This window comes from Cotesia typhae, unplaced genomic scaffold (genome assembly GCF_013202065.1).
Source record: "Cotesia typhae breed Kobodo isofemale line unplaced genomic scaffold, CoteBio_Ctyphae scaffold_13, whole genome shotgun sequence".
NCBI classification, from domain to species: domain Eukaryota; kingdom Metazoa; phylum Arthropoda; class Insecta; order Hymenoptera; family Braconidae; genus Cotesia; species Cotesia typhae.
The window spans coordinates 1,733,454-1,761,310 of record NW_027423774.1 but is presented as its reverse complement, the minus strand read 5'-3'; the positions used below and the strand labels follow the sequence as shown (position 1 = coordinate 1,761,310).

The window sequence follows — 27,857 nt, the reverse complement described above, 5'->3', positions numbered from 1 at the left end:
TGATAATCTCTTTTATTTAACCGAGAAAAATATCTTAAAGATTTTTACTACTTGATTTAATTAGATAAAAATCTTTAAAATAATTTATTTGATTCAACAATAATTTTTCTTTTCAGTGTAAATCATCTACATAAAAAATATTTTAGCTACAAATATTGCTACCTTTTATTACCCAGCAGAGTTAAAATTTTACCGCGCAGTTGCAGTGCTAATGAAGTTTTATTTTTCTACCGCATTAAGTTATATACATTATTATTATCTTAAATCAAAGCATTGTACTACTTGCTCCAGAAACTAGAAGCTAAAACTTTCAGAACTTCTTTAAATTTTCATATCCAAGCTTTTTATTTAGTTCTGGTAAATATTAAAGTAAATATTCATTTTATATTATTATATGTTATTATATATATATATATATATATATATATATATATATATATATATATATATATATATATATATATATATATATATATATATATATATATATATATTATTATTATTTATATATATTATTATATATATTATATATAATATTATTATATTATATTATATGAATTCTTGCATGACAAAATATGTCCGACAAAAACGGTACCTTTAATAGTTTTATTTGTTCAAGTGCATTATAGTTTCACTGATTACAAAGAACTTTTAGATATTTCTTCGTTTATAATGTAAGAAAAGTTCTAAATTACAAAAACTTAGTAATAAATTTTTGTTTATTTAGTGGCAAGTGCATTTCAATATAAATAAATGAATGATCCTTGATTTTTTCTAGTAAGATTTTTATTATTACCTTTCTTTTATATAAATTTTTACTGGACAATGATAAATATATAATACAATATTGTATTTAAAAAATAATAATTAGTTACAGGTATTAAAAAAATGTTCTGCATCGAGACTTTCTTATGCAAGCTGATCAATAAAATGTATACTGGAGTTTGAATACATGATAATATTGAACTAGCCATTTGTACGATTAAAAAAAGATATTCATATTTCCAACATATGCTCCTAAAGCAAAAAATAGTAAAATGTAATTTTTTAATTTTTGTTAAAGAAATTTACGAAGTTTTATTACAGTACTTAATTTTTAATTTTACAAGCTAATTTATTATCTGATAGCAAAATTTGGATCAACTCTACACAAAAAAAAAAATTATTTTGAATCAAGAGAAAAATTCTTAAACCAAGAAAATAATTTTGAAGAGTTTCATTGTCTTGGATCAAGACGAAAAATTCTTGAAACAAGTAACATTTATTTAAACCAATAAAAATTTTTTAGTTTAAGAATTTTTCTACTCCTATTTTGACGAGAATTAATGTCTTGAACAAAAAAAAAATTATTATTAGTTCAAATAAATATTTATTGGATCAATTTCTTGGAAAATTTTCTCTTGGCTCAAGAAAATCATTTTTTACAAAACGATATTCTTGATTCGAGATTTTTCCTTGAATCAAGTCAACTTTTTTGTCAGTAGATATAATAAAAAACAAAATAAAAAATTGAATTTTAACAAAAATTAATTTCAATAAAAATTAAAAAAATTAAAAAATCAATTAATAAACAATTTAAAAAAATATAATGCGAACAGTTCTTATAAAAAGTATAATAATGTTATTAAAATTTCTTCAGCATTGAAAGTATAAACCAGGGGTAACAAAAAGAGCCCTCAACGGTAAATAGCTGTATAATAAGCGGCAAGTTTAAAATAAAAGATAACAATTAGAGTTAAAATACTGTGAAGACGATCTATAAAGATAAGAATAAGGAAAGGAGAGTGATCGTTTAACCCACGTGTACGTTTTTTGATTTTGGTTAGATGTAGAGAAGGATAGGGATGTAAGGAGGGTAGTTGTGACGCTTGTGCTCGAAAATCTCCATGAATTAAGTTGAAATATGCAGCCTGGTGGCTACAAGCACCGGCCGGGCATAGAATCCCAGCACCCAGGCCCACCTGTTTTGGCCACCCGTTCACTCTTTCGTCCGTCTGTGCTTCTCGGATGTGCCCCAGTTGGCACAGGTGTTCATTTAACTCACTTCGAAAGCAGTTCACCGTCTTGTTCGATTCATTATGACACGAGCGCCACTGATACGTGTGGTGTGGCCTAATACAAAAAAGATAACTAAATATAAAACAAGCCCCGATAAAGAGAGGGAATAATAGATCAGAAATTATGATACCAATGTCTTTAACAGATCATCCTTAAGGCACACTACACACACACAAGATAATACACCTACTAACAAAGTGGTAGCATCTGTCTGTTAATGTATTATAGGCCTATAAAATATAATATAATATGTGAGGAGAAATGAAAAAGGTATTAAAAAATAATAATTTATTGTCACGGTTTAAAAAAGATAAATGTTTGCTGGCGAGCCAGTTTACTGTCTGTTATAATCATAATATAAACTATATACAACAATACATAATAATTATAAATGTATGTATAGATCAATAAGAAGTATTAACTTTAATTCTCATCTGTTCATTGCCTTAATAATATATTTACTTAAGATTACTCCATGTGCATACTAAACCTTTTTTTTTCTTATATTTTATCGTATTAATTCTATTTTTATATCATAAATTGTTACATAATTTTTTAGATATATTCTATTGTAGCTTTCAGAGACATTTTTTAATTTTTTATACAATTACACTCAAAAAAAAAATTATTTAATCAAGAGAAAAATTCTGAACCAAGAAAATAATTTTGAAGAAAAATTATTAAATATCGAATTAGAAATTTCTTAATCAAAAATGTTAATTAATATGTGAATAAAATCAATTCATGCGACCGATAAAGTTAAAGATGCATTTTACGAAAAGGAAGTGAAAGCGTGTAGTGACTCGATGAGATGATTGAAGCTATAAAGTGCGTATAAAAAATTTTTAGAAATTGAAATTATATTCGTTGTATTTTACGAAAGTTAAATCAAAATTTTTTTAATAAAAATGATTAAAATATAAACTTCTCACGTATAAGTGAAAAATAAAAACTCTATACCGCGTTTTAAAGCAGAATAAATTTTTTTCTCACGATTCTTTTCAACTTAACCCTTTCTTACGTAAATAATTGATAGGGTTAACAGGGGTGATGCATAAAACACGTAAAAATAGCGGAAAAGAGGCAAAACGAAATACCTCAAAAATTTCGGAATAAAATTTTTTTTTGTAAAAAAAAGAAGAGTATTGCTTTCAGTTGATAATTTTTCCAAGAATAATAACTCTTAATAAAATAGAAAATATACATCAAAACATGTAAATAAAATACAAACGTTAGAACTTAATCTTTTGGAGTTAAAAAAAATAAGATAAAAGCTTCTGTGGTTAGTAAAAAAGAGAATAGTTAACCTTAACCGTATACAGTTTTTTTTTTTTTTTAAAGGTTAATTCAACTCTAATAACCACTTCTTTGTACGAAAAAGTACTTAAGATCACACGGACATAATCGGCATAAAAATCAGCCTAACATAAATAATTGCATTTAAAGTCACAATAAGAATACTGAAAGAAGAAATGATATGTATTTTTTTTTATTTTTCATTATAGTGTATTTCATAATGATATTGTAAACGTATAATCATCATTGAATATCATAACAACAATCAACAGAAATTATAAGCAGGAATATCCACACAAGAGAAAAATAAAAAATAAAAAACAAGAAGAACTGTCTGAAAGGAATAACTGTCTCGGACTCGAATGTAGATATAATTCATTTCCGTTGTTATATGTGCATACTTACAATTTAAAGCATATAAGAAGATGATGTCGACCTCATTATATTATTCCAGGTTTTTATAAAAACTTTAAGAATCAATAAACGAAGCGCGTTGCTTCCGGTTTATGGGTATTTAGTGGGCGGGTGACACATCCTGTTACAGTAATACAGCAATACACAGGAAAGATGGAATTATATATATAAATATATTCTTACATGTATATTTACACTTGTATTTATGTATCTGTGATCCATCATCGCCTAAATGCCGAAACCGCAGCGAAGAACCAGATGTTAGTGCCTTTCGTTGATGTGGCTCTTCATTTATGTCTTTTTTTTTACCTGTGACCAGGTGCTTGAGTCTTGTGCTATTCTTTATATCTTTCACAACAACCAGCAACACATAAGTATAAGTATAACATAAGTCGGTAGTCCAGGATGATGTATATAGCATACAGTAGGCAGAAGTAGAGGCAGAAGTAGAGGCAGAAGTAGAGGCAGAAGTAGAGGTAAAGGTAGAGGTAGACTGACTATATAACTCATGCATCACACACTATCACTCGCACGCTCGAGCTCACCTCCATGCTACATTTATCAATGGATCTTTGTATAATAAGCTAATCGGATGTATTATAAGGGGCGGCGTTCTTCCAACTCTTAAGTATACATTAGCTACTTCAACTCCGGGCAGAGTTAAGAGTCACGGGAAGAGTTAAGAGGAAGGTATTAAGTAAGGCGAGAAAAACAATGAGAGGAAGTCAAGGTCCAATGAGTACGTCGGTTTTGTTCCTTCGTATTCGATTCCACGGTTCTTTCTGTTTATAAATATTAAATATACATATATCTCTATGTTATGTCTTGTGTCTTTCTTTGAAAATCCACTGTGCAGTGTTGTAGATGTAGAGTAAAGTTTAGCAAATATGTTTGCATTCTCCTCATCTGTTCCTTTACTTCCATATTATTATTGTATGGTTGCTTTACTTGGGTGATTTTTATACAAAGGCACCCAGGCATATGTCCTATTATCACTCGTCCCGATTGTAATAGTAAGCGCCATCAAATTGTCTAAGATCCATATGCATACTATTTATCCTTATTTGCATTACCGCTATTTTTCAGCCGTTAATTGTTGTTGTTTCACATGTTTAGTTCTAATCCTGAATTTTTAATTGAAAAAAATATTTTTATTGCTTCAATATTTTTTTTTTTTTTTTTTTATATATAAGATTGGAGTATTAATTTGTAACCCTTATAATTACATGGATAGAAAAATTGGTAATTATTTAAAAGTAACTCTTCAAAAATAGAATAATACATGAAAAAAAATTTTTTTTTTATTTCAACTTTTTTTTACTCTTTTAAAAATGTGAAAAATTAAAAAATTAAGATTTCAAAATAATTTTTTCATTAAAAATCTTTTCTGCTTGATTCAATGCAATTAAATTCTTCAAAATAATTTTATCTCAAAATATAATATATAATTACAAGTTATAACTATAATTAAATAAGTAGATATATTAAATTATAAATTATTATACAATCAAAGATTCGATATGATGTACAATGGATATTGAATATTTAATTTGGATTTCTTCGGAAGAGATATATTATTCGTTGATGATTGATATGTGTGCAAAAATGAAGCCAGCTGTTCAGTAAGTTTTGATCCTAGTTATCAGCTTATAATCTTCGAATAGGTAAACGCACTATATGCTAGTTGATAGTTTTAACTCATTATTATGTACAAGTGTGTAATTATCATTTTTTAATTCTGATTCTGTCTGCGTGTAATCAAAATTATAGTATAGTTTTGTTTTATTCGTTCTCGATAGTTTTGAGGGTTGAGGGTGTATTAAATAAAATATTAGGGGAATCCACATGATGAACAATGTAAGCTCTTATTAAGTTTAATAGTCACAATGTGTGTACATTTTGTCATATTATATATAATAGTACGATTGATTATGACATGTGGGATTGCGGGGACAAATAATTATATAATATTGATAAAAAAATCAAACTGAACAATTTATGAAAATTATGTTATTATTCTATTATGACAAATTATATACAATACAGTTGTATTAATGATTATATTGTATTATTTTTTGAGCTATAATTTAGTTTCAGGAGCGGGTATTTTGTTTAAACCAAGAAAATTATTTTGAAGAATTTAATCGCATTGAATCAAGCAGAAAAGATTTTTTAATTATTTATTTAATTAATAAAATAAATAATTTAATAAAATATTATTTTTATTAAATTTTACTTATAAAATTATTTATTAATTTGTGTAAGAAATTTCTAAACTAAGTATATTAAATCGAGATTAAAATAAAGTCCGAAAAAAAAAAAAAATATTCATTTTAGTTAAGTAATAAAATTCAATTTAATTTTTAAATTTATAAAACAAATTTTATTGCGTAATTTATTTATAAACATCTGTTTCATCAATTATTAACAAATTACCGCGATAAAAAAAATTAAAGCAAACTTTCATCGGCTGTTTATTTACATACACACCTGGTTAATTAAATCCTTTTATTCATTATTCATCCTTATATGTAGAAAATGTAATTTAACGAAAAGATTGATCTATATATCGATAAAATCAGTACAATAGTACAGCTGAAAAAAAATAAAAATGATAAAAACTTAAATGATTAATTTGTTTAAGAAATTTCAATGAACGTACGATAAATAAGGCAATTAACGTTATTAATTGAGCAAAAAAAGCAAAGGTAAAAAATAATTGAAATATGACGGTATACTTTTTAAATTGTTCAGGTTGTCATCATAACGTTAATGTATGCAATAATACACATCTGCACTGAATCACGGCTCAGTGTGAAATCAGAAAGACTCAACTTATTACAATCTGGCCCCTCATTCTTGTTAATTACCGATATACTACAGATGTACGTGCTAATAATTTGGAGCAAGAAAAAGCTTGCATCTGGCAACAACTTTTACGACGATAAAGTGAAATTACTTTCCGCTTGCTCCAGATTTAATTATTACCTCGTTAATATATTGTGTATATCAAATAGTATATGACTTACTTTCAATAAAAAAAAATAAAAAAAAAAAACGTCTTCCTGAAATCCATAAACTGCAAGATGTATTTTACCTGGTGCTTATATTTGCTTGAGATGACACAAAAATTTTTAAATCCATAATTACAACCAGCCGCTTATTATTCTTAAAAATTTTTGATAAAATCGTGGCTTGTTACAATGTTATAATTACTAAACCATTAAATTGATACTTTTAATTTTTATGGCATAATGCACCTGCTTACGCTAAAATTTTTTCCTTTATTTTATCACTAATTTTCATTGTCAAGTATAAAAAATTTAGGTCAAAGTTTCTGCAAAATAAGAACTTTATTTTTAAGCAAATTGTACTAGAGTTTATCCATTTTTTAATTTTTTAATTTGTTTTAATAAGAATTTATATATTCTGTAACTTGATTAATTTTTTGGAACGAAAAAACTTTTAAATAATATAGGATAAAATGTCATCTGCCTATTCATAACATATTTTTTTGCAGCTTAGCCGTTTTAACCCCAGGTTTGCAGATGCTTCATGTTACTAGATGATTTATTAAGCATTCAAATTGTTTCATTAAAATTTCGAGTCGGAATTCCGAATTTTTTTTAAAACAAAATTATTTCAAGCGATAGTGACTCACTATTTAATATTAATAACTCATAATTATACAAATTAGCATTGAATTATCGATTACAAAAAAAATTTTTTTTTTCTGATTGTTAATTGACTAAATTTAAAGTAAAAAAATTTTAATAATTGTTTTTGAAGAGAAAAAAACATTTTTTTAAGAAATTTTAAACTTTCAATCTAAAAAAAAATTTTTTTTTTATATTAATTACAAAAAAAAAAAAAAAAAATAATTAACGATAAATATACTATTTCCAACATATATTTGTCTATATAAAATCTTGTACATAAAATATACAATCATAAATCATTTATTTTTGAATAAAATAAAAATGGTTGCAAAACTTACATCAAAATTGATACTAATAATCAAACGTCTCACTAAAGTATAAAGATTTAATTTTTTCGAAGACAAGTTTTGTATAATCCTATAAAAAAAAAATTATAAATGACACTGGATATATATCACTTCAAGGAAGATTTTTTTTTTTTTTTTATTTCAATGTTAGTAATATAATTAACAACAAACTTCGTTCTCTAAATTCGTGATTAAAACAATGGATGTATAAATCCTTGATTTTCAATTTATCTACAATAACTGGGTATTAAGTCACACCAAAGTCTTATTATAAATCATTTACTTATTTTATAATCATAATAAAGTAATCATATGCAAAATAACCGCTACAACTAGAAATACCATATTATCTAACATGGCATCGATCACAACTAATATCAACTAAATATAAAACGCAAATCTGTTAGGAAGAGATTATAATTCTTTAATTTTTTGGTTTTAATCATTACTCATTTTTATAAACATATAAATATAAAAAATTACAAAAAAATCATTAGATTATTCGTGGTATTTTTTTTTTTTTTTAATTTATCGTAGATTTAAATATATATATATATATATATATATATATATATATATATATATATATATATATATATATATATATATATATATATATATATATATATATATATATATATATAAATCGATGTAATTAATTTATCAAAAACATGTACGCATAAAAGCTAATTTATATAAAGTTTGTCACAGTTTAGATATGTATCAGATCTGGGTAATTTTTTTAACAAAATTGGATTTTTTCGTCTCAAAAATATTTTAGCAAAATTGCTTTGAGAAATTCATAAATAATTTTTCATTTTTCATTAAGTTTCATTACAACCTTTCGTTACAAGCTATCAATTTTATAATTCAAATAAAAAAAAAAAACAGCATAGATAGATTCAAATCTAAAAATGTTGTAAATTATCTAACGATAATTAAATATCTGACGAAAATAAATTTTTTTAACAATTTACATACAATTAATAGATAAATTAAATTTATCTACCTGGAAGTCCATAATTGATAAATAACCACAGACATTGTCAATGTGTATTATATATATGATTGACATTAATATAAATGCGCTATATATAATTATAATAGTAATATTATATAAACTTAATAAATAAATAAAATAACTTAGAATTATGGTAATATGTGATATTACTTTCCACATAATATATAAATGAACACAGATTATAACGTTGAAATTCCAACAATGATAATTAAATTTAGATGTAAATAAATAGTAATAATATTACAATAAAATAAAAATTTATAAATAAATTTAAAGATAAAGTTTGATGTATAATCATCAAACTGGAGTACTGTCGTCTGAATTTTTTATTGAAGCAGCTGCTTTAACAATATCCCCATCACATTGATTCAGCATTACTTTACACTCCTCAAGAGCTATAAACTTATTTTCTTTCTTCAATAACGCCTGAAGACGTTCTAATTTAATAGCCGCTAATATATCCCAATTAGCGACATTGAGAGCGGTAACACAGGATTCGGGTGTTGATTGATCTTGCAAAACTTTTAACATTATACGAACCTCATCTGACTGGGCTCCATTATGGGGGCCACGAGTTCTGCGTACATTTGGTCTGTCGCACGCAAATTCAAGTAAATCTTCACATGATACATGGTCAGACTGACGATAAAGATCACTTCCACGTGCGCTTCTATCGTCAGTTTCTTGTATTTTCGGTACATTACCTGTTGTTGTCGTTGTTTGTAATTTAAATTTTTGATCTTCATCTGAATCTGATTCATTCGCGGTTACATTAGCATCAAAGGGATTCAATGGACTTGACGTTTTGTTCTGTAAATAATTAAATTCAGTCAATGCCTGCGCGTTCGATTTAACTGGCGCTAAAGCATCAGATTCGTCCCCATTCGAATTTAAACTGATTGATCGGTGGCTATTTACGTCATCTGTGCTATTTTTATTATCTGAATGGGTTTCAGTTACGACATCAAATGATAATTTGATAACGTTTTTATTTTGAGAGTTTTCAGAATTTATTAAATAATTTGAATTTTTAACAGCATCACAGTCTACTTTTTTGTGATTATGTTTTGAACTATCATCTGATAAATCGGAATTCTCGAGCAAATCTTCAGAAATCATTCCGCAAGGATGCGAACAATTATTTTCAAGAGACAGTGAGTCTAAAGCTGCTAGTTCAGAATCGATGCGTCGCTCGAATTCATCTGGACTGTAACAAAGTTCATTTGGATGTTTAAATTTTTAATATTTAATATATTGTTACTTATTATTAAAAATTGTCCTAAAAGGAAAAAATAAAGATTTCAATAGCTTTTATGTTTTTAAAAGTTGGAAAAAAAAATTTGCTGTAATGATTTTGAATAAAATTTCTATTTTATCTTTTTTTGATATTTTTTTTTTTTTTTTGAAAAGTTCATAAAAAATGAACAAAAAAAAATTTAACATGACCCGGCATGGGTTAATCCCACTTGTAAATAGTTACCAAAAAATTTCTTTAAATAATATTAAAATAATTTAATTACATTTTATAAAAAATTCATAATTAATCAAAAAATTTTTTTACACGTGAAACGGGAATTATATAAATTATTTTTCATCCATTGAAAAATTCTATTGATAATTAAATTACCTATTAGGCGCTGGATTATTTGAAAGACTAGTTGTCGGAATCATTTGCGTTGAAAAAGATACATTTGGATTGGACAAATTGATGGAAGGAACAACTCCGTCAATTTGATCTTCAACTGATGATGTTGCAATAGCTTTGGCTAATGTCCGAGAGATTCCACCTCCAGGAATAATCAATGGATGCTTGCGTTGGTGTCGTGGCAAATTGGATTTAGATTGCAAAGTTCTTGACCGATCACGCGGCGGCAGTGGAATAGGATTCTCCTCGAAATTATTTTGATTCTGACTATTTTCAATATTCATCAACGAGTTATGCCGTTCTAAAGACTGCGTCAAGAAAATAGGAAGCGAGTTGTTTACCAACTCGCCCGTCTTTGGAAATGTTGATGAGCCAACCTGATAAAAATCGGTCGACAGTTTACTGTTATCAGATAATCCGACCGTTTCGTCGATTTGCGGAGTTGTAAGGCCCAAACTGAGTTGTTTGTTTCCGCGTACACGAGGCCTCACTGGTAATCCGGATCTCAACATTCGCAGAGGATTTGTGTCGGGTGTGCTGTCTAATGCTTGAGCTTCCACCAGGCTGTTGTACACTTCCTTAGCCTCTTCTGACAAGGTTGCCTAAGTAAGTTGCAGGAAGAAAAAAATAGATTTGGGATAAAATAAAATAAATAAAATAAAATATTGGTTTCAAGGGTAAATTAAATTATAAGATAAAAAAATTTATAAACTAAAAATAATTTTAAACATGAAAAAAAAAAAAAAAAAAAAAAAAAAACATAGAGTTTGAGTATGCAATATAAATATAAATATAAGCAGTTCAGATACTTTTAGGACAAAGCAACAGAAAATTGTATTTTTATTTTTTATAATTAGTTAGAAATGCAAAAAAAAATTTTTATAACTTCTTTAATTACGATATTATACGAAACTCCGGTTTAGAGTATTTGAGCGATTGTTGAAATGTTTTTTTAATTTTGCTGTGATTTTTTGGAAAAAAAAGGGGGAGATACTACAATACTAACAAATTTATTTTTCACATTGAAATTATTAAAATTATTGTTAAATTTCAAAAGTTACAACGTTTTGTTGGTTTATTTTCAAACTTCATCAGGCATCTACAATAAAGTTATAAATAATCAAATAAAAATCATTATGATTGACTTGGTAATATAAACCAGAGAACTGTTACGATAGCAACCTCAAATGTAAATATTGAATAATTATCCTATTTTTTATTCTGTATTTTATGCTTTAGGAAATTTATACTTTTTGGCTATTTTTTTATAGATTTAATTGTAGATCCTTAATTAAGTTGAAAAAGCAACCAACTATTATTTTCAATCATTCGGAATTTTTTATACTTTTCTATTTTTATAATTTAACAATTTTGTATTTTAAAAAAGACTATTCATTAATTTTTTGTGATTTTTAAAATTGAAAACTTTGAAAAGTTATAAAAAAAAAAAAAATTTTGTTAGCATTGCAGTGTCTACTAAAAAAAAATATGAATAAACATGGATTTAATTTTTCTACTCCAAAAAGAAATGAACACGTTTTTTCTGAAGAAGGATGTAAGTAATAAATATTAATTGCATTTAGTATAACTGTAGAATATCTTCTATATTTTATATATATAATGAGCATACAAATGAGCTATAAAAAAAAAAAAAAAAAAAAAGGGCATAATTTAATGCAATAAATAAATTCCAATCAATCAATCATTTAATCATCGATTAAAATAAAGAAATGTATTTATAGTTATAAAAATGATAATATTTATGTATAAAATTTGTTGAATATAAAAATAAAAAAATATATGTACCATTCAAATCATCCATGCAACAGAATTTAAGCTGTTTCATTCTCATAAAATTTATAAAAAATGACAATTATGCCCATTTGTTCCTCAACTTTTAAATTGTAAAAAATTTGTAAATTTTATATATAAAAAATTCAATCACATGATGATCAGATTACTGTCGTTGATATAATACAAGCATTATAGCATTCTAAGCGTTTATAAATATATGTAAAACACAGTCACATGTATGATAATTATGTTTAAATATGTGTATATCGTCTCGACAAACTGGCCCTCAACAACCCAAGATTTCTTCAATTTTTTACTCTTATTTTCTCTACTATAAATTTAGACATTGTTTTTAAAAACACTAATCTAGTCTTAATAAATTTATCACCTAATTTCTCACCTATCCGATTTTAAAAATCAATAAATTATTAGTAAAAAATTTTTTTTAGTAAATATAAAAATATTTTTAATTATTTAAACAATTAATTTATCATAAAAAATATACATTATAAAAAAATGTTTACTCGGATAAAAGGATTATCAAATATTATCGTACAGTAATTAATTAAAAGACAAAATAAAGTAGAGGAAACAATAAATATAAATTAATATTCGAAAGTCTGATTGTTAATTCAATTCTATTTTCTTACGGCTGTTGGTCTAGTCTAAGTAGCCGAGGTCGATAAACCACACCGACTTTTAATCCATGATCACTGTATATACATTCAATACAGTTTCCGTTCCATTCGCACGCAGTACTTGATAGAACTTGAGGGGTTTATAGCCAGTGAAGATCGATCCGACGCTTCACTTTCTCTTATCATTATATTACCTATTATTTATTGTTATTAAATCTTCTTATTGTCTATTGTGACTTTAACTAAATGTAAATAAAATGCCTCGAAGAATACTTGGTAGGTTAACTGATTAACAGACCATTAATAAACTATCAACTTAAATTTAATATAAAATAATAACTAATAAAAAATAACTCTTATTAAATATTCCTCATAACTCACAAATAAGTAATAAACTTTCTCAATAAACGATCACTGTGTACAATAATTATTATCCAGTTATTAGAAAATAAAAATAACAGATTATTAAACGATAATTGGTATGTTATGTTTTGCAAATTGAAATTTCATTTTTAATACTGTATTTAAAAAATTATAAGTCAATTTCTTAACTTTTATTATTTTATTGTGCATAATGATAAATGTCTTGAGAGAAAGCGAGCAAAATGTAATTAAATATAACTGAATAATTTATAATAAAAATTTTTAACGTCAAGTACAATAATTATTTGATTTTCTTCTTCCGTTTTAAAACAATATTCAGGCCGTTTTAAAATTAGAGCAATGCAGATATTCACTATCCAGTCTAGTTTTTATAATCAGTAATAATTACAATTACCTCATAAATATTTAAAAAATAAATTCATGTGTCATTCATAAATTCTGAGTACTCGGAACTAGTGTCAGAGTCTAAATCTGAGTTACTAGTGAAAGTTTGACTTGAACTTGGTGCACTCTCTGGCCAAGATACCGTCTGATTGCATAATGAAAATTGGGACGATAAAGAATTTAAAAAACTCGTTGAAGGCAGCGGTGATTTTTCAGAATTCTGAATAATCGAGTAAGATGACGCGACGTCATTTGGATAAATGCCTAAAGATTCCCGGTTTTTTTTATTATAACCGACTTTTGAATTTCCGGATACTTTTTTACGCCGTCGCTGGAATTTCAACCGGCTCCGTATGTCTGTGTCAGAGTAAAAAATTGAATCTGAATCATCACTGCACTGACTGCTCGAGTAAAATGATCTGATGCTTTTTCTCGTGGTGTTTTTAACGGCATCTGACAAAGAAAAAGTACGTGGACGACATAAATTTTTATCTACATCTACTTTATTATTGGCTATTGATCCAGGTTGTTTTATTAGTTTATTATTTCTATTAATTATTTCATTGCGACAGCGTCTAGGAAATTCTAATAAACGCTGGTGTGTCTTTGAGTTAATTCCCATTTTATTACGTACTGCTGCATTCAAATGTAATTCCAACCCCGTGGCATTGCCTTCATTCGTTAATTTCGGCTGTGCAATATTATTAACACGATTCGGCATCGGGATATTTTCACTAGCCAAAATAAATTGTTCATTTGCTGGTAAATCGATACCGGTATTTAACTCAAGCTTAATACCCGGCAATAATTCCAAATTTCTCGAATTACGTGCGATATTTTTATTATCAAATTGTGTTACCGCGATATTTTGTGACAATTTTAACGGATCCTCAGCGCGCTTCTTATCATCTGGATAATGCTTAACATTTTTTGAAGTAAAAACTCCACATTGAAAATTATCTACCATTGAAATTTTACTGTTCAATTGAATTTGATTTTTAGTTTCAATATCCGACTGTAATCTCAAACGTTCGAAATTTAATCTCAAACTTTCGGAGCCGCTGCTGCTAATATCAATGTCTTTTTTAATCGGTTCTGAAATAAAAAGAGGATTGTGTAAAATTGAATACGGCAATAAATCACTTTTTTTCTTGAAATCATTTTTCGGATAATTTTGACCAGCTCTTATTGCATTAACATAATCATTTGAATTATCGGCAATTGAAGTTACAGGTTTTAAATTAGTTATTCTATTTGTTTGTAGTCCGCAAGCGATATTTTGATCTTGAAGAGTTGTAGGCAATGCAGCAGCACCCGCAGAAGCGGTTACTTCTTTAATATTTTTAATTCCTTCTCCATTAACATTTTTCTTAGAAAATTTATCAAAAATGTCAAAGTCAGTACGTTTATTAGGCACGGAATTTTTTATTCTCTCCTCAACCTGATATTTATTTAACAAACCACTATTGGATGAGTTTTGATTGAGCGTTTCAGCGATGTACGAATTTCTTCGTAAATTACGAATGTCATCTAGCTTAGATTTGTTAATTATTTGGTGTAAATATTTGGGATCATCAGTCAGTGTATATTTAGGCTCGTCAATTAATGTGTACGTGTAAAAATTATTAGCAAATTGATCATTACTGTCCGTAAGAGTACTAGTAGTTTTTAAATCTCTATCTGACGTGTTTTCTTTGTAACAATCGAACGTTTCGGTCGGACACTCTGACGCGTCATCAGTATCGTAATTTTTTGATTGTTCGAAGTAACGATCGATGTAACTAGTCGATATTCTTCGCGCCTCTTTCCCGACATTTAGGTTTGGACTCGATAGACGCGAAGCTTTGCCATTCATACCTTGGGTTGAATTACGCGAATTACCTAGTGCGATATTACTGTAATTTATGGAACCTTTGCCATTACTGTTACTAGCCTCAAGAAATTCTGTTGATTTAACTAGATTTTGTTTCATTGCTTTGTTGTTCAACATGTGATTGTCAAACGCCATGTCCATGTAAGTTGTCCATGCATTTGATTTTGTTAAAAGTTCACGGGATTTAGCAAAACAAAATTCTGCTGAAGCTTTGTCCCACAAAGGTAATTTTAGAGTCGAAGGTGCTCCGAGTGATTCTAAACTTGAAACGGTGGATGATAATGATTGCAAACTCGAACATAGCCACTTTAGAAGTAGTATTTTGTGAATTAATATTTGTAGAGATAAAAAAAAAATTGATGTAACAAATTAGTTAAATGGTTCAAATAAATACATGTGTATTTATTTAAATATTATGTGTAAAAAAAATATTTTTAGAAATAAGTAATTAAAATTAAAATATAATAATGGGTGAGGATCGGGAAAAAGTGAAAAAAAATATAATTATTAGTCATTTTTTTTTTCTAACTACCAAATGCTAGTATTTAAAAATATAAAATCTTTGCGATTTAAATTATATTAATTAAAAAGTAGAATATGATTGATTTTCATTTAAATATCTTTATCAAATTTTAAGTGCTGACGAACAAAAGGGCATGTTTTAATAAAATATCAACATAAATTGGTAACAATAGTTATTTTTAATGCTAAAAGCATTGATTTTTGTTGTCAATCACGATCTTATAATGCAAAATAATAAAATAAAAGCACCTTTATTCGTTAGCTTTTGTATAGAAGTAAAATAGTAATATTAATTTAAAATTTTGATTGAAATAAAAAATGTTTTTGGTTTGTTCAATATAAAATTTATATATTCATTAATTAAGGCTTATATTGAACTTGAAAAACTTTATTATAATCAATCAATGATTGCAATAAATAAATCCGATTGTTCTTAAATACTCTGGCCAAACTAGCAAAATGAAATATGCAAATTTACAAAAAAAAAAAAAAAATAAATTACATACCTGGATGTCTGGTATACTAGCAGCTTCTTCAGCGAAATGTCGTCTATCAGGTTTAGGGCTGTGCTGATGTGGTAATTTAAAAGAAAACTTCCTTCGTCGTGATGGACTTGAAGTTGTTACAGGCGACTCTGGTGGATATTCAAGGTCTGTCATTGACCGAGCAGTTAACTCTTGCGCCATTGCTATCGCTGAATAAAGTGTTTTTTGGTCAGCTGCTGATATTGGTTTTACCTGTGATAAATTAAAACGATTTAATATAAAATAATAATTGATCAATTTAACACTCTAGTTGTGAAAAATAAAAACTTACCGTAGCCTGTTTTTTCTTGCTGCCCTGCTTTGATTGCATTTCACGAAGTTCATTCTTAATATTACTCGACTCATGTTCTGCAGATGTTGGTTGACCTTGTGGAGATGAAGGAGACGAAGTTCCTGTTATGAACACATCCTGTTATTTATATAATCGTATAATATTAATTGGGGTAATTTTTAATTCTACTTGCCTAATGATCGAAACATTTGATCCATTTCATCCAATAAACTTGGCCCAAAATCAAAATCAAGTGGCTTATCGAATCTCAATGCACTGTCTTGATTCTCTTCATCACTTATTTCATGATACTCGTGGTCATTATTACCGGCATTATCAATATTCGTAGAAATGATAGATTGATCCTCATTTTTGTGAGTCATGTCAACGTGTGTAAGTCCAGAAGCTGCGTCTGACCAAAGATTATCTGAAAGATAAATAAATAAATAAATTTTAGAGTGGCTATCCCCGTTAATATTAATAAAATTAGTATATTGACATAATATAATTACCATTTTTAGTTTGCATATCGAATGAAGCATGTTTATTATTATTGACATTTGCGTTGTCACGATTGCTGTTATCACGGTTATTTGAATCTTGATAAAAAATTTGACTAGAATTAATAGCTGCATCTTCCTGTGGTTTATAGGGAGTTACAATTTGTCGCGGTAAATGAGGATATTTACCACCAAGAAAACTGATGTCGCCAAAATAAGCTCCGTCTAAGCCAACATGTCCAGTATGCCGTAAATCGCCTTGCGGTGATGAAATCATATCAGTCCTTATTTTACGACGATGAGATGAAAATGCATTTTTACCATCACCTCGTAAAAATTCACCGGGTTTATTACTTGGTAAATTGGATCCTAAATAAGCAATTGTATGAGCTGGACTAAATAACCCAGTTTTACCATTACTCAGTACACCTTTCCACAGTACATTATTAACTCCTTTAGTGAGTACTGTGATAACGTCACCTTGGCGATAGGTCAATTGTCCAATTTCATTATTATCTTGTACGGCTTGTACTTGTTCGGGTTTTAAATCCGGTAATAATTCAATGAGCTCAGAAAATTTAGGCCGCTTTGACGGTTCATGTTGCCAGCATTGTTGCATAAGTGTATAATATTCTTTGGGACAACAATCGGGTTGCTCGAGACGTTGAAAATTTGGTTCATCGATAGCTTCTAAAATTTGATGGCCTGTAAGGGCAGCCCACGGTTGGAATCCGTAACTAAACATTTCCCAAAGTGTTACACCGTAGGCCCAAACATCACTGGAAGACGTAAATTTTAAGTATGATATACATTCAGGTGCACACCAAGCTATCGGTAATTTTAAATTAACATTGAAATTTGTCTGATAATAATCTTTGCCAACACCTAACGCTCTTGACAACCCGAAATCAGATATTTTAACTTTATTTTTCGAAAAGACAAGAATATTTCTTGCCGCTAAATCACGATGAATCAGTCTTTTGCTTCGAGATATTGCATACCATCGGCTATTTGAATAGCAAAATCACACAATGATATTATTGGAAAATTCACTCGTAGACTAGGTTGCTTCAAGCATTCCAATAATGATCTCAGAGGTGCTAATTCTGTGACAAGCATCAGTGAATTTGTATCTAAGACAACACCGTACAATCTTACGATGTGTTCATGATCAATAGCGTGCATAATCGCTGCTTCTTTTAAAAACTCAATTGGATTATTTTGCATACGCTCACGCGATAAACATTTTATCGCAACTTGAATTCTTTCTCCGTCGTTACTCCACACGCCTTGTTGCACGATACCAAACTCACCGATACCCAATTCTTTATTGACAATAATAGCGTCCGCTGGTATCATGTGTTTATTTGGGACTTTTATAGGTGGCTTATCTTGTTTTTCAATAGATAGTACATTTATCGCTCCTGGAGGCGGTTCTTCACGTTTAGGTAGGAGCATTTTCTTGAATTTAGATAGATAATTTTGCGGGAAATGTCTTTGAAAGTATTTCTTCAAGCGACGCATCTCCGGCTTACTCATCCCGATAGCAGTCAAATCTTCTTCTGTCACATATTTCAACTGTGCAGTCGATTGGACTTTTAGATCTCCTTAAAACAAAATTTTAGTTTTTTTAATTATTAATTTTAGTAACAATAAATTAATCTTAATATTTCACTTTGAACTTACCTTTAATACCTGTATAATACTGTTGCAGCTCAGCCTCCATGAGAAATTCATACAACCCTGGGCCAGAGTTGCGATAAAGTCCTCCTTGTGATTCTGAAGTCATTGAAAATAGATTTAGAAATATTGATACAAAATTCTTTAACTTGTAAAAAGTAAATAAATAAAATTAAAAAATGGAGAAAATAACATTTTTTTTTTTGGCGTGATTAATCTACAAGTTATTTAAAAAAAAAAAATTATTCTGCAAGTATGTAGAATAAATTCTTAAAGAATATTTATTTTTAGTATCTACTTTGTATGTATATGCTTTTTTAATTCCAAGTAACTATTTTAGCAGAACAATTTCACTTCGACATTCTCTATTCATGACGTCTCTACTTAATAATGAACGCTGGAATTTTTTAAAATCACCATCACCTTAAAATATTTTACAATACTTATTCCGTTATTTACATTCATCCGTTGGAAAACTAAATAGAAATTACAAAAATACAATTAAATAAAATAATTACAGTCGTTACTATGTTGCTCCATAATTATAAAAATTAATTTAACAGATATTTAATAATTTTTCTAATAAATTACTGCATTAAAAAAATGAAAAAAAAAATTTCTACAAATACATTTTTTTTTTTTTCATTTTTTTTTGCTATAATTTATTTGTTAAAAAAAATTAAAACAATTGTGAAGTGACAGCTAAATTTAATGTCATTTTTTACAACAAAAAGTTGAAATGTTTTTATGAGTCAATTTCTTAGAAGTGAATAAAATTATTTCTTCATCCTAAGTATTAAAAAAAAAATGCTAATGCGACAAAAATTTCATTCCTTATTGATCAGCAAATAATTACTTTCAAGACCTCATACACAGGCATTCGTCGTGATTCATTCACCATACAATGCATGTACCCACTCAATATTACTGTTCTACATATAAGTACGTGAGAAACTATGAAAATCTATTAAAAAACAGCTCCTTATATTTTTGGATCCGACCGGTACTGGAATGTGGTGACGAGAGTCTAGGAATATTTTTCCAAAAAAAGAATGTTACATTCTCACAATATTTAAATCATTTACCTATTAAAGTAAAAAAAATAATAAAAGTATGTTTGTTTAAAAATAAATATAAAAAATGTATAACTTACCCATTGTAAAATGAAAAATGCCTCAGAAATTTTTTTATTATAAAATCAAGACTCGTTGATAAATTATTAAGCAAATATTTTTAAAAAATAATTTGCAATTATTTGGTAATTGTATTTAATCATTTTTTTAAAAAAGTCAATGTCATGGATGTAATGTTATGGATACGATGTGCGTAAAAAATTTTTATCACCAGAATTACACAGTTATTGTTATCTTATGACTACTATTATCAATTAACGAATTAATTATTAGTATAAATATATAAAAATGGATTATAAAACCTAGTAATTATAACTATACTTATCAAATATATTTGTTATTTTAATCATTAACTATCTTCTATTCACCGTCCACTTTCACCCCAGCCTCCGACTCCACCAATATCGCTTTTACCTATACATGTCCTATGTCCTGACACATATGTACACTTTATGTGCATAATCAGATTTTACGGACTGTGTGTGATGCACAGTACTTACAACACATACTCATTGTTTAAGACTCTTTTCAACGGTCGTGACTAAAGCGACTAATATTTATCACACTGAAGTTAGCTGACAGCTGTCAATTTTAAAAATTATTTTAACACATCAATTACAATAAAAAAATGCTTTTTCAAATTTTCACTTGTTATTTTTATTAATTTTCACATGTGAAACTTTTTAATAATTACATTATTATTATAAAATTTTTAAATAATTTTTAATGCCTGCCAACTTCAGTGTCATTCAAAATTCTCTGTTATTTTCCGATTGGACAGTTTGTAAAGATCCAACAGAAACTACGAATCAAAAAGTAATATTCTATTTTATTTACCAATGACAGATTTAGTTTTGTAATTGGCACCACTGAGTTCAGTATCGGCACAATAAGCCAATACATGAGTTTTGACGATTAAAAATAAATAAAATAATGAAAAGTCGGAGGCCTTAACTCCGATTTTGAGTTAAGGTGCTTAAAAACATCTAATCAACATATTTTTTTTTTCTTAATAGTGTTCATAAATTGCATTTTATATTCCTGTGGAAATTATGTTACTTTAATACTTTAATTGAGTAATTAAAAAATAATGTTGATAAATATGGCAGTACCACTTCGTTTAGGTCACTCAAAATTGTTCAAATCTGGACTTATTAGTGGATTATGTAAGGTTAGTAATAATTATTTGATTATTTTTTGTATATATCTTATAATTAATTATCTTATAGCTGCTATTTGTATGACACTGAAGTTAGAGCTGTCATCTGACCAATTTTTAATTTTATTTAATAATTAAATTTATTATAAAAAATTATTTTAAAAAAATTGCATTTTTTATTTTTTAAAATTTTTACATGTCAATTTTTTTTTCCTTATTTTTTTGCTATAATTTGTTTATTAAAAAATTCTTAGAGTTATCAAATATCTACTAAATTAATTTTCATAAATTTTTAAAATCTGAATCGACATTTAATAAATTTTTTCATGATTAAATTATAAACTTTAATTAAAAAGCAAAACAAAGTATTTAAAGTACTCAATTTTATGCTACAAATGACATAATAATTATATTATTTTTTAGTTAAGTCAACAAAAAAATGTGACAAAAACACAAGTCGCATTTATCACTGGGAAACTTATGCGACAAGATCGGCCACCTCGTCCAGCGCCTTACGACTATATGAACAAAGATTATTCATTTTGGGATGTGTTTTTCGATCCTATGGAAGAGAGATTTGATGATAATACTAAAATAGTTGTTGTTGAGGGACTACCGGGTGTAGGAAAAGATAAATTTGCTCGACAACTTGCTGAAGAACTAGAAATGTATTACATGCCGCCATACAGCTGGGATGAATTTTTAATCACTCCATATGGATTTGATTTGAGAAGTCTCAACTCGAAGCTACCGATTGACGCGCAGTTCCTTGATTTAAATATGTTCCTCAAGGATCCAAAGGGCCGAAACAGCGCATCTATACAGCATGGATATTATATGATGAGATACCGTCAATATATTAGAGCGTTGCAGCATCTATTTTCAACAGGTGAAGGTGTTGTTTTGCAACGTTGTCCATGGTCTGACATGGTTTTCGCCAATGCAATGTTCCAGAGTGGATATATATCTAGAGGTGGTCTCACTTATTACAATAGTGTAAGACTCAACAGCCTTTTCCATCTATATAGACCACACTTAGTTATATACTTGGACGCACAGATTCAAACGATAAAGGTAATTAATTTAAAAATAAATAATTCACCAATTTAACATCTAAAATAATTAAAAATTTTTTTTATAGGATCGTATTAATAGAAATGGAACACCAGAAGAGAAAAGCACGAAAGCATTCACTACTAAATATCTGAGTGACATTGATAAATTTTACAAAGAAAAATATATACCAAGTATTTCAAAGCATGCCCATGTGTTGTTTTATGATTGGACTGAAGAAGGGGACATGCCAACAATTATTGATGAAATTCAAGATTTAGAATTCGATAATTTTGACAGAAATACTGAAAAAATGGATGATTGGAAATTTACAACTTTAGATGCACAACGGGCAGCGAGAGATGTCTTTTGTAACCAAGCTGAGGCATTAACTCACTCAACACTTGTCATGCGTTATGATATTCCAGACGTGATTGTATCAGCACAGGATCTCTATAAACAAAAATTAGTATTAGACAAACATCAAGAAGAGGTCAGTATCGATTTGATATTTGTTTTTCTTTACACTCTTGAATAACATGTGTAATACTAAATCAATTAAATTTTTTATTTTACAGTACGGAGGTATTCAATACCCACCAGGATACGATCCAAAACTCGACAAAGGTGTTCTGTTTAAAACTAAAGAAGAGCATAAACTCAGATAAACTAACACAGATTGATTTATATAAAGTGGTACCGCTGAAGCTGTTTATATAGTCTTCTCTCGATATTATTTAGTCATTATGGCTTAGTTGTGAAATAATTCATTGTAAAATTCATTAAACCATTCGAGAGAATAAATCTTTCTTTTTAATTAAATTAACCTATTTATAATCTTACAATTTAAGTAAATCAATTTATAGTCGTGGTTAACAATGAAACAATTATTTATTCTCACCATTATTTTTTACATTTAACACCGATCAATTCAATGGCATTTAATTTATACTGTCAAAATAATTTTTTTAGAAATATCTCACGATCATAAAAAATAAAGAATTATTTACCGTTTATAAAAAGTTCAGTGCATCTAAATTAATTATTAGTCTCAGTAAATTAAATTACTCTAAGCTACTAGAAAAAAAGCACCTGACTTAAAATTATTCTCATCGACAACACGTTAAAAATTATGTAAAAATTGGAAATCTTCTAGGTATTCATAATCATCAATTTAAAGTGTCAGTAATGATTAAACTAATTAAAATTTCTCTCAGTGCATAAATACATCGAAATTTTTTCAACACTGACATTTTATTCAAAACATAATTCATAATAAATATAAAAAAATAATTTTCCCTGTTTCATTATCACCTTAATAAATAATAAAAGCTTAAAATTAATTCGCATATAAGAATATTATTTTACAGAGAATGTATCTTCTTACAAATATACTGAAGATTAACTTATAATGGAATTATTTTGACAGCGTAAAAAAAAAAATTTTTTTTTTTTTATATATATGTATATAATGATATTTATATATAATATAATTTATGTAAACGTCTTTATTGTACATTTTTTAGGTATATACCATGAATATATGATATTTTAAGCTGTCAAACTGCAGCAAGAATTAGTTTTACGTGCAGTTTTATAAAATGCTTTAGATTGTATACTCAGACCTTCTGATTTTTGCACTAAATCATCCAATTTTTCACCTCTTTGTAATACTGCCTCTAAAGTGTTGTGCTAAAAATTATAAAAAAAATTTATTACTTACTACAGCTATTCAGAAAGGTTTGGATAATCCAAAATTGCATGACACATAATGCTCATTTAATTATGAATTATTAATAAAATAAAGAATGTAAAAAAAAATATACAAGGCAAATAAGTCAAAAAAAAATTAACAAATATAAAAAATGATGCTTCGCATCATGAGTCATGCAAAACTATTGAGTTATTAAAAATTATTTTTATAACATACAAGTATGATTTTAGTTTCGTCCAGATCATTTTGCATTTTAGTCAATGAGTCAGCTTCCCGAGGATTTTGATACTTAGCAAGATAAACATTAGCTTGTGGAAAATCACAAGTCGGTTCATTCAATGTTGGCCATGAATTAGAAGGATACTTTGCTGCAAATTCATCTAATACTTTGGTAATAAGTGTATGTGACACTCTGTTCGGATATTCATGATCCGAAATTAAAACGCCAGCTAAACTGTCACCTCTTACGTAAACATGACACATATATTCTGTAAATGATAATTTTTTAATAAATAACAATAGATCGTTGAATAAATTTTCTAACTTAATTTCAATTAATTTATATACTAGATAAATTAAATATAAATATAAAAATGGATAAATTTTATGACACAGTTAAGTAACAATGAATTTATTGAGATGAAAAATTTTCAGCTCCAATAAATATATAACTTTTATAACAACTGAGTGATTTTTAATTGATAAGTTTATTGAATAATATAAAATCCTTGATATACTTTCATACATTTGAATAACCCGAAACCTTTAGTTAAGTATAATCAATAATTTACATTACAGAATTGCTTGATATCATCAAATGCAAAAATAATAGAAAAAAAATTCTATAAATTGTTTCAGTGAATTAATGTTGTACAAGCAACAAACAATAATAATTTACATTATAAAAAAATGATAGTGAAATTGAGAGACATCTGATAATTTAAAAAATTTTTTATGACATTAAAGTTAGCTATCACTATTATAATTGTTTTAGTTTTTTTTTTTTTTTTTTTTTAAATAAATTTGCTCCAAAAAATTAATTCTGAATAATTGCATTTTTACTTTTTTAATTTTCTAAATGTCAATTTTTTGTTCTTATTTTTTTTGCCATAATTTATTTGTTAAAAAAATGTTTAAAATGAATTATTTTATCTCTCATGAATTTTTTTAACAAAAAAATTATAGCAAAAACATTTTAATTAAAAATTTCATCTTTAGAAGCGCTAAAAAAATTAAAAATGAGATTATTATAAAAAATTTATATTAAAAAAAACAAAAAAAAACAAAACATTTTTAAGTCCTTAGAATATTTATTTATCAATAAAAAAAAAAAATTACCTCCTTCTTTAACACTTTGTCGTGATGCAATTTGAGTTCTCTCAGTAATTGTCTTACTCACAAATTCCATAAATTCTTTGACACTTCCACGTTGAAAATAGGAAAATGAATTAACGTCATAAACAAACTTTAAAGCTGTCGCTGATGTTGGACTTTTGTACAGTATTGATAGAGCGTATAATTTAACCATTTTTATCTAAAAAAAATGTATTTGCATATATTAGTCAATAAATAAACACTTAAAAATATTTTAACATAAATATAAATTTAATAAGTAGTACTTTTAACTAACAATGTGTCAAAAATTTCATATGGATTTTTTAATAACTGTATAATTAGATTTTATAAACAATTGACAGTGAAAAACGTCAAAATAGTTTTTATATAGGTTATTATAACACAACTGTCGACCAAACCCTAATTTCTACTAATGCGAAATCAATTGGCCGTTAACAATGACAATAACTGTCTTCAATCAACTATAAAATATTGTTTAACAAAAAAACTAATATGGTGAGATTTGTCACTACTTGTCTTTTCTGTTTAGCAAAAGAAAAAAAAATTATGACGTGAACAATTGATAAGAAAATAATGAATTTTCTTACGTACCGGTAGTAAGTCTGAATATTTTCTTACTTATCATTCACGTGCTTAATATTGTTTAATTTTTTTGATGACAATCATCGCAAGTTGCAAAATAATTTAATTTAACAATTTGATAAAACAACTGTCAAATATGATTTCAGCGAGAAATGTTCATTTAATATTCCGGAGGTTACAAATCAATACTATAGGAAGGCATTGTAAATTCAGTTCAGCGCATTTACAAGGTAATGATATTTATTTTTTAATTATCATAGGTTAAACTTGTGAAAATTTAGTTTTTTACATTTCAAAAGTTTTAGAAATTTTTTATTAAAAAAATTTCAATTAAAAAAAAAAAAATTGTACATGTAAAAAACTAAGACTAAAGTTAGCTGTCAGCTGTTGATTTTAAAAATTTTTTTAACAAATCAATTACCATAAAAAATGCTTCCAAAAATTTTCTCTTGTAATTTTTAATAAAATTTTAATATTTTAAAATAAAATAAAAAATTTTTCAATAAATTATTTTTTAGAAGAACAACGTGACCCAGGACCAGTATTTATAAATGATGAAGTGCAAAAAATACTCAAAACACTTACGAGACCAGATTTGCAAAAGGTTTACCGTAAACGTAAAGACGGTACACCCCTAAAAGATCCTAAGTATAAATTTATGACTGATGAAGAGCTTCAAGATCTAATGAAGAAAATACGCGCTAGAGTTGATGAAAAATTACAAATGCCACCAGTGGTAAAAAAACGTAAACCAATAACAGAAATTATCTCAAAAGACCCCGAAATTCAAGGGTATGATACGACTAAGTACGTTTTTACTGACATTACATATGGAGTGAGCGCTGTTGATCGATTAATAGTCGTCAGAAATCCTGATGGTACTTTAAGAAAAGCTAATTGGGAAGAAAGGTTTCGTATGAACCAAACTTACTTCCCTATTAAAGGACGTGAATTAGTTCCACCCAGAATGTTTCAAGACGAATATTTAAAAGTAATTTATTTATTTATTATTATATTGCTTAATACAAAATACTTGATTAATACTTCATTGATTAATTTCAGGATTTATTAAAAAGAGAAGAGTACGAATTCGTACTAGACCGTGCGTGCTTACAATATGATCCAGATGATCCTGAGTTTCATCGAATTACATCTGCTGTTTATGAAGCAGTTAACAATGCAAGTCAATTTAAAGTACTCCGATCAACGAGACACTATGGGCCGTTAGTGTTTCATTTAGTCTGGAATAAAAACATTAATAATCTGTTACTCGAAAATGTAACAAATGGCTTTATCGAAGATGCTGTGCTGCTGATAAAATTGTTCAATAAAATAAATCCGTCTTCTAAAGCAGTGGAACTTACCCACGATGGAGATGATCTTAAGTTCATTAAAAATTTCGCTGATTTAGAATCACCTATTAAAGGTAAACTGATAGCAGCTGTTCAATCATATAAAGAATTAGCAGAAGCACGGAAGAAAGTTGAAAAAGGTATAAAAGCAGCGCATGGTATTGAATAATGTATGTAATTTTATGAATAAAATTTTTATAAGTTATCTTTAGTTACTTTTTGTAATAATTACTTAATAATATTATTCTACTTAATATATATTGCATTATTTGTTATTAGATCCTTTATTAATACTTGTAATAATAATACTTATAATAATAATAATAATAATTATAAAAAAATTTGAAAGAAAATTTTTGATTAGTTTTCATTAAATTTACAACAAATTTAAATTTCGCGACATGCAGGCGCGCTTTTGATTCAACCAATGAGAATTGAAAGACAAATTTTTTGCCGACAGCGCCTTTAGCGTCTCTA

General features: G+C 27.2%; 4 protein-coding genes across 5 annotated transcripts; 2 read left to right on the top strand and 2 right to left on the bottom strand.

Annotated features, from left to right (window-relative positions):
- Positions 1 to 8,993: 8,993 nt before the first annotated feature.
- Ack-like (activated Cdc42 kinase-like) lies at positions 8,994 to 19,155 on the bottom strand. Its single transcript, XM_074253257.1, is given in 8 exon segments — positions 8,994 to 10,002; positions 10,423 to 11,042; positions 16,542 to 16,772; positions 16,852 to 16,973; positions 17,045 to 17,278; positions 17,364 to 18,335; positions 18,338 to 18,958; positions 19,038 to 19,155. Coding segments are annotated over 8 exon segments (3,813 nt in total). The 5' UTR covers positions 19,141 to 19,155; the 3' UTR covers positions 8,994 to 9,092.
- A 1,942-nt stretch (positions 19,156 to 21,097) lies between these two features.
- Positions 21,098 to 23,180, top strand: Nd-42 (NADH dehydrogenase (ubiquinone) subunit ND-42). Its single transcript, XM_074253259.1, has 4 exons — positions 21,098 to 21,335; positions 21,747 to 22,397; positions 22,465 to 22,869; positions 22,955 to 23,180. Exons 1-4 carry the CDS (start codon positions 21,255 to 21,257, stop codon positions 23,042 to 23,044), a joined length of 1,227 nt encoding a protein of 408 aa, XP_074109360.1. The 5' UTR covers positions 21,098 to 21,254; the 3' UTR covers positions 23,045 to 23,180.
- A 535-nt stretch (positions 23,181 to 23,715) lies between these two features.
- Positions 23,716 to 25,902, bottom strand: Ykt6 (YKT6 v-SNARE homolog). 2 transcript variants are annotated; one of them, XM_074253260.1, is made up of 4 exons: positions 25,710 to 25,902; positions 25,429 to 25,624; positions 24,307 to 24,578; positions 23,716 to 24,068 (listed from the first exon to the last, which is right to left on the bottom strand). In XM_074253260.1, the coding sequence occupies exons 2-4, from the start codon at positions 25,616 to 25,618 to the stop codon at positions 23,928 to 23,930; spliced, it is 603 nt and encodes a 200-aa protein (XP_074109361.1). In that variant the 5' UTR covers positions 25,619 to 25,624; positions 25,710 to 25,902; the 3' UTR covers positions 23,716 to 23,927. The 2 variants fall into 2 exon arrangements, with proteins under 2 accessions (XP_074109361.1, XP_074109362.1); XM_074253261.1 differs by having other exon boundaries at positions 25,721 to 25,902.
- Positions 25,903 to 26,091: 189 nt separating this feature from the next.
- On the top strand, positions 26,092 to 27,638 carry Mrps22 (mitochondrial ribosomal protein S22). The gene is made up of 3 exons (XM_074253859.1): positions 26,092 to 26,258; positions 26,547 to 27,019; positions 27,091 to 27,638. The coding sequence occupies exons 1-3, from the start codon at positions 26,165 to 26,167 to the stop codon at positions 27,547 to 27,549; spliced, it is 1,026 nt and encodes a 341-aa protein (XP_074109960.1). The 5' UTR covers positions 26,092 to 26,164; the 3' UTR covers positions 27,550 to 27,638.
- The last annotated feature ends 219 nt before the right edge of the window (positions 27,639 to 27,857 follow it).